Source organism: Coffea arabica, chromosome 8e (genome assembly GCF_036785885.1).
Source record: "Coffea arabica cultivar ET-39 chromosome 8e, Coffea Arabica ET-39 HiFi, whole genome shotgun sequence".
In the NCBI taxonomy this organism is placed as follows: Eukaryota; Viridiplantae; Streptophyta; class Magnoliopsida; order Gentianales; family Rubiaceae; genus Coffea; species Coffea arabica.
In genome coordinates, this window is record NC_092324.1 from 34,509,254 (window position 1) to 34,529,908 (window position 20,655).

At 39.7% G+C, this 20,655-nt stretch overlaps 1 protein-coding gene across 1 annotated transcript; it reads left to right on the forward strand.

Moving 5' to 3' along the window:
• Window positions 1–14,072: 14,072 nt before the first annotated feature.
• On the forward strand, window positions 14,073–19,704 carry LOC140012744 (uncharacterized). Its single transcript, XM_072061038.1, has 2 exons — window positions 14,073–14,256; window positions 19,223–19,704. The coding sequence occupies exons 1-2, from the start codon at window positions 14,073–14,075 to the stop codon at window positions 19,702–19,704; spliced, it is 666 nt and encodes a 221-aa protein (XP_071917139.1).
• The last annotated feature ends 951 nt before the right edge of the window (window positions 19,705–20,655 follow it).

Below are 20,655 nucleotides of genomic sequence, written 5' to 3' on the forward strand. Positions count from 1 at the left end.
TGTCGTTATTTTTTAACAAAAATCTTCATAACGAGAACTCGTACATTTTCTATCAGCAACATTAAGCAAAGAATGACAAAGATTATCTTCAATTGATTAGATGAAAAAGTTGTCACATTGTAAAAATCAGATGAATTACTAGATGCCATAACATGTGTCTCCGTCCTGGGACCAGATTGAGAAGATGGGACAGCATGAATAGTAACCGGAATTAAAGATCTCAGTTGAAATTTACAAAATTTCACACTTTTTTACGAGTTTCACCTTTATAGTTTGCTCCGTTAACTGTTTCCTTTCCTTTTTTTTTTTTTTTTTTTTTTAACCTTTTTACTTCTTCTCTCCTCTAACTATTACCTCAACTGTCAAATATGGAATTCGAAACTTGAACTTGATAGTGAAAAAAAATTCTAAGAACCCATCTCTGGCTAGTGAGTCAACTCCAATGATTATTTGCTAGATTGTTAGGACGTTTTTAGTTTCTTTTCTGTTGTGTGAGTGTGTTTTTTTTTCTTGTTTCCTGGTAAGTCAAAATCAATGAAAGTTCAAAGTAATGTATATGAAGAGTCTGCCAAGGAGCATGACCCGAGCAGAATTCTGGGCTAGTATAACTGATCTGATCTGCAATGGGCCGAACAATGAGATTATCTCTCTTTTATGATTCCGACGATTAAGTCAGTCAGCGAGAATACAGAGTACAATAAATATATTATATATTGTACCTTTTCTTTAATCAATCCACCATTATTTATACGATTTCTCATGATAAGTTATGAAGGTACTCAGAGTTATCCTCTTACTCCTAGTAGTTATTCCATTCGAGAGCATAAGTCCTACTAGGTCACTAAAAGTAAAGTCCTCCTTGAACTTAAGTTTTGATCTTATCCCAAAAACAAGTTATCCCACACCAAGATAGTTGTTACCTTCCCGCTGTGGGGTTCCTCGTCACAGGTTCCCACATCGGTTCTTTGGGGGGGGTTAGTGTGGGTTTTAAGCTCCTGGGTGGACTCCAAAAGTTACCGGCTTTTGGGGTTCCATGTGGGGTCTCAGTTTAGGATTTATGTTGCCGCTTCTGGATAACAGATAAAAGACCGCCGGCGAGGTTGAAAGACCCTGAGAGCACACTATTCAAAGCCTGGGGGGGGTTCGGCCTTAGGTTGGGCTTCCCGCTGTGGGGTTCCTCGTCACAGGTTCCCACATCGGTTCTTTGGGGGGGGTTAGTGTGGGTTTTAAGCTCCTGGGTGGACTCCAAAAGTTACCGGCTTTTGGGGTTCCATGTGGGGTCTCAGTTTAGGATTTATGTTGCCGCTTCTGGATAACATATAGTTGTTACCTCAGTTCAGTTCGGGAATGGAGTTCGAACAGGGCAACTTGGCCTTGACACGTGTGCCTAGGGGATTCCTCCAGCTTCGGTATACATAGATGGGCCTTCTGAACTCAAAACTGGACTCCAAATGTTTTTAGCAGTCTAGGACTGCTTGGCTACTGCCCGGCTTTTTAAATTAGTGCTGGATTAACGCAGTTCTTGAATTCTAGTTCACGGGCCATGTTCACTTGAAAGAGAGAAAGGAAACTATGATTGTTTTTACTTTGCTCTTCGTGAACTATGTCGTTGGAATCTCGCAATTGCCTCTATAATATTTCAATTTCACCAAATGAACTATGAAGGTATTGGGCTTCTTACGTAAAATCTGCAAATTCTTGTTACTTTATCGACCTCTCCTCCTGATTTTGTTAAACATTGTGCTGGGCGATTTCTAATAGTCTCATTAATAAATCTTTCTTATTTATCCAAAAAAAAAACTATGAAGGTATTAGGAATTTTCTCTATCCAAATTAATGAATACCAAGTTTCATATTATTCTTTTGATTTTGAACGCCAAGTTTCATATTATTCTCATTACCATAACAAAAGATGAAAATAAATTTTTACACAATAAAATACATATGTTAGCCTGGTATACAGTACGACAACAGCATACAAAATTACAAATTATGAGATTAAATGCTCTATTTGTCAATCAGCTAGGATGTAGGAGTGAATCTTGCCATATATAGAGGGAAGAAATAAAAGTTTACTAACTCTGGCCTCTTCCAATTATTTGAAAATTAAATGAAATACTAAACATTTATGAACTATTCTCACTTTATTAAAAAAATAAAGATATGACAGTATTTATTTATGATTTAAGACTCGAGGAATCTTGGCACTTTAAAGTAACGTAAATGGACTTAAGTTTATGTTTCTTCAACCATTTTATCCTTCTCTATATCATTCCCACCCTCAACTGTCAGGTACAAGATTCAAACTAAAAACTTCTAAGTACCCTTCCTGGATGACAAACTAGTTAAAGGCATTTTATTTATTTATTTATTTTATAGTGGACATGGATGACATGGAATCTAGGCATTTTTCTTGACAGACTAAAATATCATTAAATATCCGATCTAATTGAGCACTTGAATTTTCATAAATATTCCTAGGTTGACTTCCACAAACTTTATGTCTTATTAGTGCATATACATCGGGAAGAATTGCAGTTTTGGTCTCTAATGTTTGGTTTGCGTGCCAAATTGGTTTCCAATATTTTGGCCAAAACAAATCTAGCGCCCAAAATTTATGATTTTATGGAGATTTAGGACAATTAATGAAAATGGAACAATGACTAATGGTAAATATCAAATTACCGTTAATCAACAACTTTGACTTTATACTTTTGATCCTCAATGTTTTGATTTTGAATCATTATATTTTTCTAATTTTTAACATGAATTAAGATGAAAATTAGAATGAAATAATATTGGGTAAAATACACGGAACCCCCCTATCGTTTAGAAACATACACATAAACGCCCTAAATTTCATAACTAAAGTGGAAATAGACCTATAACCGGCTGAGCGAACTACTGATGATGGGTCAGCGAGGTTCTTTTGAAAAGATTGTGAGTTTCATTCCCAAGCTACCCTTCAGTTGCTATATAGAAGGCACTACATATTAGGGGAAAATAGATTTGAAGCTATCAAAGAGTGAAAGGAAAAAGGGAGAAGATCTACTTTTGAGTATATCGAAGTCGTCATGTCCACTTCTGCAAATTTTGGAGGAGGTTTGACAGATCTAAGGTATGAATGGTCTCGGTGCTTCTGCAAGAAAAGAGCAAAAATCAAGATCGTGGAGTCCAACAAACCCTCAAAAGGTAGGCTGTATTACATTTGTGAAGATCAATCCTGCTCCTTTTGGGCATGGTGCAATCCTCTAAGAAGGGATGGAATGGGCATTGAATGTACTAGTAAAAGTCCAGAAACAAGATTAGACGAAAGTTCTGGGTTCTCTCCAAGAGTGAACAGTAATGAAGGTATGCTGGCTGTGAACAATGGTGACATTTTGTCGGGGCTACATGCAAAGTTGAGCACGGTTGAAGGCACTGTGGGGATGTTGAAAGTGATAATGATTTTGTCTCTTATTATTTGTTGTTTATCTCTAGTTATTGTTGCTTATAGAAAATAGTAGTTTGGTTAGTGGCAGTATAATGATGTACCAAATAATGTAATGATTTTAGTTTATGAAAAAATTTCAAATTTTGTCATGATTTGTATTCCTGTCTGAAAGAAAGATAATAACCATACAACCTGTTTACTCATGAACCAACTGTAATTTAGATAGTCATAATATGATAACCACAATCCAATATATGGCATTACAAAAAAGAGCAATAATGCCAATAATGTCATTACAAAAAAGAGCATCACTTACAAAATATGTTAATCCATTATACAATGTCTGCTCTGAAGATAGCATATATACCATTACAACTTGTTTACATGGACACAAGTTCTAAAAATAACATTCCTGATCCTAATTTTTCTTAAATCTTTTGGATCGAGAACTGGGGTTGTTATCAGTAACTGCAGCAGTGCTGCTTTGCTGAGATGCTTGATGCACTGGTGCTTCTCTGGTTGGGGCTGAAGTGGAAGCTGTTCTTGCCCCTCGCTGGGTATTGCTTGCTGGAGCCTGCAACCAGAGTAAAAAATTTACTGTTGGAATAATTATCAAGAGTACATAGTGCAAGAAAAATTCAAGTACTTAAATGTACCTTGTACAACTTGGATTTGGGATGAGGAGGTTCCTTACAAGTTCTCCTATTATGGCCAGCTTTTAAACATCTCTTACAGTATACTGGCAACCCCTTTTTGAAAGCTCTTTGTGGATCTCTCGGTTCATCCGGACCTCTTCTCCTAAGTTTTTTAGGTCTCCCAGGTTGTTTCTTCACAAATGGTGGATTTAACAGCTGCATTCCACTATCAATCCAGTGTTCTTTAGATGGAACAGCTCCAATGCTATAAGCATATGCCCTTAAGTATGCCTCTTTACTATAGCACTCATCGACATAGTTTTCAACCTTCATCCGCATGCTTTGAATGGCAGAAATAGCATGCACACATGGAATTCCAGTCAACTGGAATGCACCACATGAACAGCTTCTACGTTGCAAGTTCACAACAGAGGTTCTGTTGAAACCATCAACCTCAAATGATTCAATACCATCAAATATAGCAATACAATGTCTGCTCTTCTCTACACTTTTGGCTAGCTTCTCAACAATGTTTGGACACAATCTGCCTCCATATTTCTCCATGTCTTGCCTCTTCAATGTCAATCGTTGCATTAACTTTCTTCTGAAAAATTCAAGAAGAGTCACAATTGACTCGTCTCTTGCTTTTAAAATGTAGTTGTTGAAACTCTCATTCAGATTGTTGACTGAAATATCAGTCTTAGCAGCCATTCCATAATGTGCTCTAGACCACAAGTGATATGGCAGCCTTTTTAACCAACCAGCAGCAGTAAGGTTCTCTCCATTTTGTGGCTGAGCTATCTCCAAAGTATTCAATGCTCTCTGAAAATCATCACCATTAGTTGCTGATGCAGTAGCCCAAAACAATTCTCTCAGTTCACTGTCTTTGAACTTTGCCTTAAAATTCTCAAACAGATGCTTAAGGCAAAATCTGTGTTCTGCACCAGGAAATAGCTCCTCTATAGCATGTACCAGTCCTTTTTGCCTGTCAGAAATGAAGGTATAAGACACTACATTGCCCCTTCCAATATGAGTAATCAGTTCCTTCAAAAACCAAGTACAGCTATTATAGTTTTCTGCTTCAACAATGGCAATGGCTATGGGAAACATATTGTCATTCCATCTCTTCCAAGTGCTGCTAACAGCTGACCGCTAAAGGGCCCCTTCAAAAAGCAACCATCTAGGCCAATGATTGGTCTACAACCTGCAAGAAAGCCTTTTTTAAGAGCACCCAAGCCATAGAACAGCCTCTGAAATGTTGCCCTTTCCTCAATAGACCTCCTGTCTATTTGTATAGCTATATGACTGTCTGGATTTGACTGTCTAACCGTGGCAGCATAATCCCACAGTCGTTCATATTGCTCCATATCACAACCTTTGATTGCCTCCCTGGCCTTCCTCTTAGTCCTGTATGCTTTTTTGCTACTTATATTAACCATGAATCTTCTTCTGGCATCATTAATAATGCCATCCAAGCTGCAATTAGGGTCATCTCGAACCTTCTCTTGAAACTTTCTGCTCAGATAAGTTGAGGTTGCATGCTTGTTAGTGTACTCTCTACCGCAATGGTGCTCTCCCTTTAGTGTTTTGATTTGAAAAGTGTCAGTCCTATTAACTTTGCTTGCATGAATCCTCCAAGAACATCCTTTTGCACATTTGGCAGTTATCCTCCAACTGTCATTGTTGATATATAAAACTTCATATCCCTCTCTAATGTTCCATTCCACAAGTGCTTCTCTAAATTTTGTAAAATGAGTGAATTTCTTCCCAACCTTTAATTCAAAATTTGGCTTGTTAAACTCCACTGAAGCATTGAAATATGAGTAGTCAGGCCCATTTTCATCACCAGAATATAGAAAGTCTTCATCTGCAGTCACAGGTTCATTCCATTCCTCAGGGCCAATAGGTTGGTCTCCTCCATGCTGATGCTGTGCTGTGGACTCCTCACCTTGTTCTTCCTCATGTTGTTGCTGCTGCTTATTCAAGTCTTCAGTTTGCTGATGCTGTGCTGTGGACTCCTCACCTTGTGGTTGCTGATGTTGTTGCTGCTGCTCATTCAAGTCACCAATTTGCTGATTTGTTTGAGGTACAGTTGAACCAGCAGTTGCAAAGATGTCCTCATCTTCTGCAAATTCTAGACCCTCTCTCAACCAATCCGGATCAGGTTCTTCGTTTCCATCACTGTGGTGCTGCTGTTCATTGTTGACTTGATTCTTCTCAATAGAGGTTCTGTCAAAGTCACAATATTGTTCATTGTTGACTTGATTGGCCTCAACAGAGGTTCTGTCAAAATTACATTGATTTTCACATTCTTCTTTACTTTGATTCATTGAAGAAACCTCTTGCTGGCTGTCGACAGCATCTATTCTGGTTGTTTGCTGAAATAATTTTCTGACAATTTTTCTAGCTGCCCTCTTCACAGGTTGCACCACAGTTTGTCTCTTCCTCGATGGAGTTTTACCACCCTTTCTGCTGTTTTTCTTAGTTGGTTCAAAGGGATTTTGTGTGCCATCATTAGTTTCTACAGCAGTTGGGCCATCTAAATCATCTACAGCAGTTGGTTCAAAGGGATTTTGTGAAGCTCCAGCACCTTTTCTAGTCAGATCTGAATTTATCTCTGAAGAACCTTCATTGTACGGTAAAGCAAGTGGACCATCATTCGTCACTCTTTCGAATAAGAGCTTACCATCTGGTGAGATAATTTTGAGAGGCGTCTGACCTGCCTCTACATATATATGCATATAAGGAAGCCCTTCATAGCAGGTAGTCAACAATTCTATGTCCACGTCATCATTTATTGGTATAACACCTACATCCACATCATGGTCTGGAATGGAATACCAAAATTTTGCACATGCCGCTTCTTTTTCAATTTTGGAGTACAGGTTGAATAATGAAAATGTTGATAACTCATCAGGGTCGCAATTGTGAAACACTCTCACTAAATCACTTGTATACCTAATATTGGGATGATGTATAAACTGCCCACCATAGTGCATGTGGATATCCACTGTCCTAAAAGGATCTGACATGGTCCCCAACCTAAATTATTTAATCAACACTTTTAGAATTCAAATATAGATTAATAAACTATATTAAGCTACATCACACTTTCAGATTATAACAACAATTAGTTATAACAACAATCAGATTATTAAGTGAAATCTGATTTGTAGTCAAATCCAAACCCGACACATATTATTTCCTCCTGACATCAACCACATACTCCAAAAAAGACCCACATTCTCCAAAAAAAAGCTAAAAAAGTTAAGATCTTTACATTTTTAAACCCCATTTTCTCTGATAAATCACCTAAATATGGGCCACCAACTATAAAAATGACAGATATGGGGTAATGTGGGGTAATGTGGAAAAGGAATAAACAAATTGGAAAATGATTACAAATCCTAAACATTAAATGGACTGAATATTGAACAATAAGTTCTGATTCTTACCTAGAAATGTCGAACAAGCTTCACGATCAGATTTCCTCACCAATCTGTCTTTCCCTTCTTCGCGATCGAATGCAGCTTCACGATCAGATACAACCACCAATCTGTCACTCCCTTCTTTGCGATCGAATGCAGCCACGGCTTTTTCAACTCAGATTCACGCTATTTCAGCAACAATTTAGTATACAAATCCCTTGTCTTAGGGTTTTTTTTCTTACACAGGATGAACGAGAAAAGAGTCAGTTGCTCATTCTCTCTCCCTCTCTATTATAAATGAGGGTATTTTGGGTATTCGACCTGCAGCCGGTAACTCAGCCGGTTAAGAAGTCTATTTCCACTTTAGTTATGAAGTTTAGGGCGTTTATGTGTATGTTTCTAAACGATAGGGGGGTTCCGTGTCTTTTTGCGAAACCATAGGGGGGTTCCGTGTATTTTACCCAATAATATTAAATGAGTAACAAGAATTCTAGTTAAACTTCTTTTTCTCCTTTTTTAATATTTATGTCATTTATTCACACTAATAATATATCATATGTTTCTTTTCTTTTAGATAGTTAGTCTCAAATTTGATATGATATGTGTATATTACTGTTTCTCACTATTAATTAAAACACTTTATATTGGCACAACATAATCATAACTTAGATAGCATATCTTTATTAAATAAGTTATAAATGGATGATAATATACCAATAATAAATAAAACATGAAGTAGAAAAAGAAAAGGAGAAAGCAAATTTTATAATCCAAGTTTATTATAATTACTACTACAAAATTTGTTGTATATCTTGTGTATGTACGCTTCAAATTCTTGTAGTTAGCAATTGTACTTATAAAACTAGTGAAGGTAAGTATCAATGTGAAGTAGTTTTAGGAATTCTTTAAAAAAATCTTTTATTTTGTTATCTTTCCTACCAATTGAAAAACTAACATTCTAATATTGTAGTCTTAATGCATTTATTTTAATATCTATGTATTTTGATAATCATTTAGAGATTCATATAATATGTATGAAATACCAACTCCATTCAAATTCAATTAATAACCTATTAAAATGCCAAAAAAACTCAAATTAATTTACAAAAAATATATATTCCTCGTATTTTAAAGGCATATTTAATTAATCTTTTAAATTATTATTAGAATAAAAATAATAAAACTCATTGTCAATTAATTATTTGGGACTCATTATGCAAAATAATAAAAATGATATATTATTAGCATAAATAACGAAATAAAATAAAAAGAAGAAAAAGAAGTTTAATTAGAATTATTATTACCCATTTAATGCTATTTCATTCTAATTTGCATCTCAATTTATGCTAAAACCCTTAATATCACTATTTAAAAATAAAGAAAATATAATTATTTAAAATCAAAATATTATGGATCAAAAGTGCAATATCAAAGTTGTTGACTAATGATAATTTGATATTGACCATTATTCATTGTTCCATTTTTTCTAAGTGTGTTAAATTTACCTAAAATTACAAATTTTGGAGACTAGATTTGTTTGGCCGAAACATTAAGAATCAATTTGGCACACATGCCAAACATTAGGAACTAAAATTGCAATTCTCCCGCATCAAGACATTCCAATTATCTTTTTATTTAAATTTTTTTTTTGTATTCAAGAGGATCAACAGGGGCTTCCCACTCATGGCCCTTGATGACTCAAACCTGTGACCTATTAGTTACTGGTGAAGCGTCTTACGAGTTAGGCTGCGCTACTTCATTGTCAACATGTCAATTATTTAAAACGCAGAAAAAATTTGATTAAACTGCAAAGCAAATTATGACTTAGTTTTTTTTCGTTTACTTTAATAACTTGAAAATTTCATCCAAACCAGTTCTAAATGACTTCAAATTAAAACTTGTAGTAAACCTCAACAATTGTAGAATTCAACATTGTGCCACGCACCAAGAAGTTACAACCATGGGATTGGAGTACTTAAGCAAAATCATATGCTCCTATATTACATTGGACAAAAGACCAAGAATTAAACATGCTACTGAGATGTCACAAGAAACCTAATCACTTAATATATTCTTCCTCATTCATGGCCATAACACCAAGCATCCACAGGCATGGCACCAAAATTGACAAAATAAATAATACAATTAAGTCATGTATCACCTATATAACTTGCTAGTGCCCTAGCAATCAAAAGATGATAACTTAAGGTCATGATCGAAAAAGAAAAAGCACAGAAACACCCAAAGGAAATACTTGTGCGTCGGTTCATAATTCTTGGCGTGGATTTTGATCAATCAAAGAAAGTAATATGTAAACAATGTGTTCAAATAATGAAAATTAATTCTTAATTGTGCCAGCAGATTACTACTACTAAGGATACGTAAAAAGACAACCAATTTGTGTTGGATCATGTGAGCCATGACTACCGAGAACACAATTCTGGATTTGAAAGAAGAGCAAAAGACCAGAATGGTCCGTAAACTATTTAACAAAAACTGCAAGTCCCTAAAGTTTAATTGGGACTAATTTAGTCCCTTAACTATAATATTCTAGCCAATATAATCTCTTTTGGGTTGAGTCATCAACGATACAAAATTTTCTTGTGGATAGAGAGGTAAAAAAGGAAGGTTACATTCTGTAGTGGGGCCAAACCGCCATGGCCACGTGTCAGTTTGGACAAGCGACATATCAATTCGCGTGAGTCAGCTCGGTCCTTAGGAAAGGCCAGTCGGGCAAAGCCACCGCCTCCCAGCGGAATGGGCCTAGTGGGCTGCAGCTCCCGAACCTTTCAGAGCATGCAAACGGAGCCCTAAGAGGAATTCCTCTCTGGTAGGGCTCATAATCCTATAAGGAAACTATTGCCAAGAGCCCTATAAGTATAGCACAACAAGACAAACACAAGGTACACCATCTACAGTAATCAATACTGTTGCTCCACTCTTAGCTATTACTGACTTGATCGTCGGAGTCACAACGGGGAACTAGTCCCGCTGTTCATCCCCATGCAGGTCAGTTCGCTCATCTCGCTGGTACCAGTTCGTTCCTTCTCAGTTCACTCAGCCTGCTACTACTCAGTTTGAATCGTGCTTTCAGCCGTCGCATCAATTGGCATTGTCTGTGGAAAACGCAATTTCTCCTTTGCGAAATATGCCGAGGACTAGATCTCAGAGAAACGCTGATGAATCCAAGGGGAACGAGCGAAACAACCCCCAAAATCCCTATCATGGACCAACTCTTGGTGACGAGGGGACGGAGCTCTCGCGGATCCAGCCTGAACAACTGGTGCAAACGGTGGCAAACAATCTGCCTACTTTCGAGGCTATTGTGAACTACTTGAAGGGTCGGACTGAAGACCTGCAAGACCCGGAGCCTAGGGGCAAGAAGGTGGGAAGATTGGAGCCTTCAGAATCTCAAACGGGAAGCCTCGGCCCTCGACAAAAGCGGGCACGGAAGGAGTCCTTGCGTGAATAGATAGAAGTTCTGGAGCCTTCCCACTGGAACTCTCGAACAGGTCACCTTGAGTCCTTTCAGAGAATTCCTCGAAGGGAGTACTCACTGAGGAGAGAGGAGTGCCCGATACGAGATGAACTGGATCTGTTGTTAGATCCGGAGACGGACAAGGATTCCTTCTCTCCCTTTATACCGGACATCGAGAACTACCCTCTGCCTGCTAAGTTCAAAATCCCTACTATGAAATCCTACGACGCGACTACGGATCCGGAAGATCATATATTCGCGTTTCTAACCCACATGCGCTTACAAACGGCTGCCGACGAGGTCAAACGTAAAACCTTCCCCACGTTCTTGGAAGGAAAGGCACGCCAATAGTTCCAAGGGTTGCCCTCTAGGTCAATCCGATCCTTTAGTCAGCTCGCGCGCCTGTTCGCAGCTCAGTTCGTTTCGTCGAGAGCCTTCTCTAAGAGCAATGCTCACCTGATGACCGTTCAGCAAAGGCCTGAGGAGTCATTGCGTGAATACATGATGCGGTTCAACAACGAGTCTCTCCAGGTCCGAAATCGGGACGACAAAGTTGTCATGGCCGCCTTCATCAATGGATTGCGCGTGCAAAAACTATACACCGAGTTCATTGAAAAACCTGCCAAGTTAGTTCGAAAAATGCTGGACTGAGCTCACGAGAAAGCTAATGCAGAAGAAGCCAATCGCTTGAAGACCGCGTAGGAAAGACTGAGGGACGAAAGGTGAAGAAAGAACACGGATCAGGGGGATACGCGACCTGGTCAGCCGCGAAAGAATACGCTGGATCGTCTGCCAAAGAGCAGGGCCTTTGAAGGAGAGAGGGGATGGACTCCCCTTATAACACCCAAGGCTCCGGTTCTCGCCGTGATGGAGCAGGAAGGTCTCTCACGAACTCCTAGAAAGTTGGTTGATAATAAAAGTAGAAGGGATCAAAACTTGTATTGTGCTTATCATCGGGACGTAGGACATGATACCGAGAACTGTCGGGACCTCAAGAAAGACATTGAAGAGCTGATCAAACGAGAACACCTGAAACAGTTCATACGGAACGGACGAATTGAACAGAGACGAAGAGAGTACAAACGAAAAGGTATGAACTATTCTCGAGATCGACCCCAAGGTCGCAAAGACCAAACTCTTGAACAGGATACCCAAAACTTGGCGGGAGTAATAAATACCATAGCAGAAGGACCTGTCGGAGGTGACAGTCATGCAGCTCGACGGAACAACCGCCCACTCGCTAGTGGAGAGAATCCGAGCAAGTGGCTGAAGATGTACGAAGAAATCATCTATGGACTTGATGACACAGTTTCTCTCGCCTCTAACAACCATGAGGCCATCGTGATAGAGGTCATAATGTGCAACTACAAAGTGAAGAAGGTATTTGTCGATAATATGAGCGCCATTGACGTGCTATACTACAAGACTTTTAAAGAGTTGCAACTGGAAGACAAGCAGCTCATCCCAATCTGAACTCCCTTAATTGGTTTCGTAGGTCCACCGGTAAAATCTGAGGGAATGATAACTCTTATGGTCATGGTGGGAGTGTCACCGAAATCTGAACTATCCCGGTGAACTTCGCGGCGGTGAAAGAGCCATCGCCGTATAATATGATCCTGGGGCGGCCTACCCTGAACGCACTTTGAGCTGTTTGCTCAACTCTGCACCTTAGGATGAAATTTCCCACGCCAGCGAGAGTAGCTGAGGTGCTAGGGGATCCAGAGGTAACTCGGGCCTGCAATATCGCAACTCTCAAGTGCAAGGAGAAGCTGGTAGCTCAAGTGGCCTACTTAGAGCCTTGGGAGCCAGCAGAGAAAAAAAAAGACTAGAGACGGATGAAGGTTTGCTCGAACTCTCGGTCAGCAAAGAATGACCAGATCGTGTGGTCAGAACCGGCTCATGCTTGAGCAAACTGACCAAAAAGGTGTTAGAATCCCTTCTGGCAGAATATGTAGAAATCTTCGCTTGGAGTGCAGACGATATGCCCTGGGTTCCGCCCTAACTGGCAGTTCACAAGCTGGACGTAGATCCTAGCATCCGGCCTGTGAAGCAAAAGAAGAGGACCTTTGTGCCTGAGCGGAATGAGGTCGTCAAGGAAGAGGTAGGCAAGCTGTTAGAGGCAAAGATCATGAAAGAGGTCTACTACCCGACCTGACTGGCCAACCTTGTGTTGGTAAAAAAGGATGACAAGGGCTGGAGAATGTGTGTAGACTTCACCAACCTGAATAAAGCTTACCCAATGGATTGCTACCCTCTTTCCCAAATAGACCTATTCGTGGACTCAACTACGGGATATGAGATCTTCTGTTTCTTAGATGCCTTTAAAGGGTACCACTAAATAGTCATGGATGAGGAAGATCAGGAGAAAACCTCATTCATCACCGAGTACGGTACCTATTACTATGTCACTATGCCATTCGGATTAAAGAACGCGGGTGCGACATATCAAAGGTTGATGAACAGTTCAAGGATCAAATAAGCCGAAATATGGAGGTCTACGTGGATGACATACTGGTGAAGAGCAGAATTTAAGATCAGTTCATCACGTACCTGAGAGAAATATTCGACGTCCTTCGGAGATTGCAAATGCTGTTGAACCCTAAGAAATACACTTTCGGGATCAGGTCGGGCAAATTCCTAAGACACATGATATTCAAAGACGGAGTAAGAGCCAACTCTGACAAAGTAAAGGCCATCATGGATATGACTCCTCTCAAAAATATCAAGAAAGTACAGGACTAGCAGGTAGGATGGCAACCTTGAACAAGTTCCTATCGAAATCGGCAGTTCGGGGTTTCCCCTTCTTTAAGGCCCTAAGAAGAGGTCCCCAATTCGAGTGAATCTTTGAGTGCCAAAAAGCATTTGACGAACTGAAAACTCATATCGCCAAGTTGCCGACCTTAACTTCTCCCGGTCATGGCGAAACTCTGTTCATCTACTTAACTGTGGGAGAGAAGGCAGTCAGCGTGGTGTTAGTTCGGGAGGAAGACAATCCAGAAGCTGGTGTACTACGTCAGCCGTGCTCTGCAAGGGGCTGAGATCAGGTATTCCGCGGTGGAATAATATCTCCTAACGCTAGTTCACGCAGCACGAATCTTATGCCATACTTCCAGACTCATCCTATCGTGGTGGTGACCGACCAGCCTTTGAAGCAGATCTTGTTCAGACCTGATATGTCAGGGAGGATGGTCAAGTGGGTTTTAGAACTGTCTGAATATGACCTTGATTTCCAGCCCCGGACAACCATCAAGACCCAGGCACTGGCTGATTTCATAGCGGAAGGTATCTCATTTGGACTATAAGGGGCCAAACAGACAACAGGACGGGTTGGTACTGAACAGGCCGAAGCCGAACAGGCCAAAGAGGCGGCCGAACAGGCCATCCCAACCTGGACGTTGTATATCGACAGAGCTTTAAGTAATGAATGGTGCGGAGTCGGGTTCCTCCTAATTAGCCCCATGAGGGAAGAGCTAGCTTATGCCTTGAGATTCGACTTCAGAGCCTCCAATAATAAGTCTGAATATGAGGCTCTGATTAAGAGAATGAAAGTGACTCAAAAAATTGGGGGTTGAATCGATAAGGGACTACAGCAACTCGCAGCAAATACTGAACCAGGTCTTAGGGAATTACGAAGTTAAAGAAGAGCCGCTAAAGAGATACGTCGCCAAGGCGTATGAATTGAGAAGTCTGTTCCAGTGGTTCATGCTCGAATAGGTTCCTCGGAGTCGGAATAAAAGAGCCGACGCCCTTTCCAAGCTGGCCTCCACTTCGTTTGGCACGTTAAACAAGAAAGTATTGGTAGAAGTCGTCAAAAGGCGGGCATATGAACAGCTGGACACAACAGTGATCTAAGTAGTGAACTCATGGATAGACCCAATCGTGCAGTACTTAGTTAACGGAGAGCTCCCCTCGAACAACGTAGAGGCTCGAAAATCCTCCTCATGTCATAGAAGTATGCGCTCACGGATGAAGTACTATAAAGAAAATCATACCTACATCCGTGGCTGAGGAGTGTGACGCCTGAGGAGGAGGACTACATCCTATACGAAATAAATGATGACATCTGCGGAAGTCATGCTGCCCTACGGGTTCTGGCAAAAAAAGGAATGCTGTTCGGGTACTACTGGCCTACCATCTTCCGAGATTTAGCCGAACTGGTGGCTAAATACAGGTTATGCAATTGCACGCACCAGTTCATCACGCTCCAACTCAGGAGATGGTTCCCCTTCAGAGCCCGTAGCCATTTTTTCAATGGGGAATAGACCTGCTTGGCTCGTTTTTTCGAGCTCCAGGAGGTTACGTGTGACGCCCCACCTTTTCCTAGGGTGAACCCTACGGTATCAGTGGAACGCTTGTCCAACTCTCGTCGGGACTCATGTACTCGTTCAAATTTAATATAGAACCACCAAAACAACCATCGACTTAAATAAAAGTATTTCGAACATACAAGCCATAACTTCAAAGCTAAAAGTTACGATTACAATCTACCCTCCAACAATAACAAAAATTACACTTAAAGAGCCATTAAAAGTTCATACAAAAGGTATACTAGCATCCACCAGATCGCTAGTCTAGAACCACCAATCCACTTCCAAAACCTGTTAAGGAAAACAAACTTAATGGGATGAGCGAACGCTCAGTAAGGCCAAGAAAATAAACAGGCAAGCAATTACCACAATAAATCAAATAATATGCTTTAAACAACTTTTAAACATGACATTTCATTTGAGTGCACAAGTAGGAATTAACACACAATAAGGATACAGGAGTTCTCAGGAGCTATTTCCATATTCCGATCAAGTTGGGCCATCGGGGTTTGACCCTCCGTTAACCTAAATAGTAACACGACCGTAGTGCTTCGCTTACTTCCTCCATCCAACTTACACCCACTTGGATTCGGAACCAAACACGTATAAAGAGACGATACTATTCGAGTATTCCTAGTGAGATCTTAAAAGATCAAGTTATAATATTTTTCAAAATTCACCAAACTTCTCGACCAAACCGTTGCTGGTTTAAGTTACGAGATTAGCCAATGGGTTGGGGTGCCCCCCAAAAGTATAAGTGGTTGATGAGACATCGCTCAAATTGACTCAGAATTATTTATGGTTTTGAATCGGTATGAGAGGCACCTCCCACCCGAATTGGTATGGTACATACTTCCGTTCAGAGAACCAATTATAGCACTGAGTCGGTATGAGAGGCACCTCCCACCCGAATAGGGTGTGGTACACGCTTCCGCTCAGAACTCACGAGTTAAACAGGTTCATGTACAAGCATAAGTCATATATATTAATGTAACAAGTATCATATAATTAGAAGAGAGAGAGGACAAGGGCGATAAAGTACACCCTTGTCTCGGCAAATTCACGTATCATGTATAGCACTTGTACAAATAACATTTAAATCACATCAGCATTTAACATGCATTTGACACTTACCACAAGTCAAGGGCAAAACAAGAGTGAAGCGAGTAGTCAGACGAGCTCTTCTGCGTTTTCGTGACCACCTAAGACATGTATAATCACAAATACCTAGGTGCTCGACCAAGATTAATAAGAAAGATATTTTCTCGCTACCCACTCTCAAAATCACAAGTTCGAGTCAAGTTAAATAAAATTTTCTAGCTAAAACATTGGAATAATGCTCAAAGACAGCTCAAAGGTCGTTTTTTTGATTCAAGTCGTGATAAATAAATCTCAATTCCAAAAGAAGGTACCATTTTCACTTTCGGCACGAAATCGAGAAAAAAGGGTAAATGGTTTTCATTTTCCAAAAGTTTCAAATCTCATATCCAACTTTAAAATACAAAGAGCGTTCATATTTTTCAAACTAATGGAGTCAAACAGATCCAAAACTCCACTTATTTTCATAGTAAAAGTCAAGGTTAAGCTTCCAAGGTTCAAGTATAAAACTAGTGCAATTCACTAAGAACTACTATAGTTAAAATGCTTCCTTTTTAGAGTTCAAACTCATGGAAATTGAGGCCATAAGAATAGGGGTTGAAGTCCCTAATTCAAGTATGAAGAGAGGTGCTATAAATCAAGGGAGTTATATGACCAAGAAAATGCATCAAGAGAGGTTTAACTTTCAGAAACCAAGATTTGAAATGAAAGTTTAAAATTCCAAAGGAACCATGTATTCAACCACGAAATTACACCTAAAACAGTCTAACAATTGCAAAGGAAGGTGAAAAGTTCTTAAAAGGAGTATTTGTTTGAAACAGAAAATTTCCAGGTTAGAGCGGCGCTAGAAAAAATTGTATCTCGAATTTCGTAAGTCCAAAAATTGAAACCTTTATACCGTTGGAAACTAGACTCAAAGCACTAAAAATTTCTAGAAGAACTTTTCTTAGACTCCAATTCAAAAGCATTCAAATTTTAGTTCAAATTCACTGTTCTAGACAGGATAGAGCAAAACAGACTTGCAAATTCAGTGAAGTTTGGAAATTCGGCAAAATTCGTAGAAGTGGAACCAGTCTTTGAAATTTATACCACTAATAGAGTTCTAAATTTAATTTCAAAAGCAAGAAACAGAACTCAATTCGGACCTTCCTACATCAAGATACAATGGTTTTAAGAAAACTGAATTTTGGAACCTGTTTTCAAAATTTCCAATTTTGAATGCTTGACAGCGTTTCAAAATTCGATCATAACTAGAGCTACAGAACTCAAAATTTAGTGTGGTTTATGGGTTTGAAAACTAGATTCAAAATAATATAATTCACTAGAAGGAACTGTCTTAAAATTTAGTTTGCACGATAGGCAAAATTGAGCTACAAACTGCAATTAGGACTATTTCTCGGATGCAAGCAGTGAAGAATTTTAGTCATCTTTGCCGGTTCAATACGGCTCATAGGAAATGAGTTAGGAGATATATTTTATACCGATGGAAAGCTCTCAGAATCTAGTTTTGGATGCCACAAACGGTACTCAATTTCAACTCCCAGATAGAAAGTTATGACGAAAAATGTGAACACTAGTTGGTGCCACCTGATCAAAAATATTCCAGATTTCTTCCTCACTTTTATCCACTTTAACACAACCAAATGGAAAGCTTTTTTGGAGATATTTCATACACATAACCACCAACATGTATCAAGTATTATTGCACCAAAATAACATCAAAATTCAAAATTAACATGAAGGTTTCAACAGGACAAAAATCAGATAGCATGCACTTTCATTCTTCTATCATTCTTTCCAAATTTTCCAACTCAAACTACACCATATCTCATCAAAGCAAGTAACAAACAAGCAATAAACACACAAGTCACCTCAAGTAACACCATATCTCAAGACCTCTACCTATCAAGTCACCTCAAGTTCACTACCTAATGTCAAGATTCTTGTGAATCCATCAACAACCCAACAACTATCTTGCTATTACTAACTAACTACTAACTTACTACTATGAATTGAAGAGGAAAAGTTGAGGATTTATTGGATGATTATCTTGCTGCCAAAAGAAGATTAAACACTAGGATTTGAGCTTCTAAATCACCAAGTTTCTTCCTTGATCAAATCCTCTTCCAAACTTATATGAAGACCCAAGACAAGAAGCAAGTGTAGAGAGCTTTCTTGGAGCAACAATGGAAGAAGCAAGCTGAAATTTTTTGAGGGGAAATGAGGAAAGGAAGGGCCGGCCATGGAGAGGAAAGAAAGAGAGTGTTTGTGTGGTAGTTGGGTGACTAGATTGAGTGACAAGAGAAATGACATAAAGGTGCTCTTGGCCCTAAAAGTCAACGATTGATTAGTGAGCCATTAGTGCTCCTAATTGAGCTTAACTTAACTCATTCACATCTAATCTCTCAATTAACTTTTCTTAGTCTACTATTGATCATTCTTAATTTTTCAAGATTATTGCACTCTCGGACAAAATTTTTCTCGAAAAACGTGCATTTACTATTTCTCGCTAAACGATCCACAGAAAAATGAAATTCGCTAACGAAACATTTTAAAAATGTAAATGAGGCACTGTCCCATATAAATGAATTTAAAATGAATGAAATAAATTATTTAGAATAAACGGATAAATAAATAATTAAATAAACCAGTAAAATGAAATAAAAGTAAGTTAAATTGAAAATTCGGGCCCTCACATTACGAGTACCTGGTGGTGGCAATGGATTACTTCATTAAGTGGGTTGAAACTGAACCACTCAATACCATTACCAGTAGGTCGGTCCAGAAGTTCTTTTGGAGGAACATAGTTTGCCGATTTGGCCTACCATGAGCTCTGGTCTCAGATAACGGTCGCCAGTTCGCCGAAAATTCCTTCCGAAATTGGTGCGCCGAGCTCAGGATTCAGCAGCACTTCACTTTCGTGGGACACTCTCAAGCTAATGGTCAGGTGAAAAATGTCAACAGAACTATCCTGCAACGGTTAAAGACTCGAATAGGGTCTATACGAATTGGATGGATGGACGAACTGCCTAGCATATTCTGGACTTACCAAACTACACCTCGAACTGCCACCCAAGAAACTCTATTTGTTTTAACTTATGGGGCAGAAGCGGTTATTCCGGCAAACATTGGCTTACCATCAGGCAGGGTGCAGAACTTCATAGCCCAGGGAAATGAAGGTAAGATGCGGTTCAACTTGGACCTGCTCGAACAGAAGAGGGAAGAAGCATTCATAAGAATAGCCAAGTATAAGGGGCAGGTTGCGCGACACTATAACGCCAGGGCAAGACACCTCTCCTTCAAGTCAGGGGATCTGGTTCTATGAAAAAATTCAGTAAGTCAGGTCTTGGGAACGAGCAAGTTAGATCCGAACTGGAAAGGTCTCTATGTGGTAAAGGAGGCAGATCGGGTAGGCTACTGCAGGTTAGCTCACCTTAATGGAGAAGAAGTCCCGCAAACATGGCATAATTCCAATTTGAGACTTTTCCGTTAGAACTTATTCACTTTGTTCATGTATGGTCCAAACTGTTTTGCTTAAGTTAAAAGTCAGTTCGTACAAGTCTTTTCGAGTTGACCACCGGCTTGCTCAAGTCTGTTCGAATAGGAATACTAGTTTTCCCAAGTCTTCTGTTCGAGCGTGAATAAGTTAGGATTCTATTCGCACAAGTGTATTCAGACATTATGACAAGAAAGACATAAATGGAAAATTTTGCTAAGTGTTGAAATAAAGATTCATTCATTCAAAAGCCAATTTACAAGGGGGAGGTTATACAAGAACGAACTGACTATGCTCAGTTTGGTATTCTACCTATGTCCTGTGCTAGACCTTGTCTAATTCTCCCCTTGGTTTTCTGATTCGGCTTCGGGAGTAGTCATAAGCAAGGAGGGGTCAGCCATGAGGTCGGGCAGCTTGAGCCCGCACGCATACCCGTCGACCAGCCAATCTACATGCTCGAGCACGTGAGGATTGTAGCTGTGCCATCTCCCAATGTCGAAGCCAGACAGGTTCAAGGCCTGCACATCGTCCATAGCCCGTGTATATCCGATCTGCAGGACTGGGGTGTTCAGGATAGGCAGGTCATTCAAGAAGTCCTCTAACCTCTTGAACTCCTGAACACCGAGCTAACGACCCTCATCTCGAGCAGCCTTGACCTAACCGGCCAGCTCAGACGACCTTTTTTGTTCGACCTTTAGTTGAGTAGTCATGTCGGCATTTTTCTTTTGCTTCAGCTCGTAGTTAGTGTTGACCTCAGTGAGCTGCTTCTTCAGAGATTCT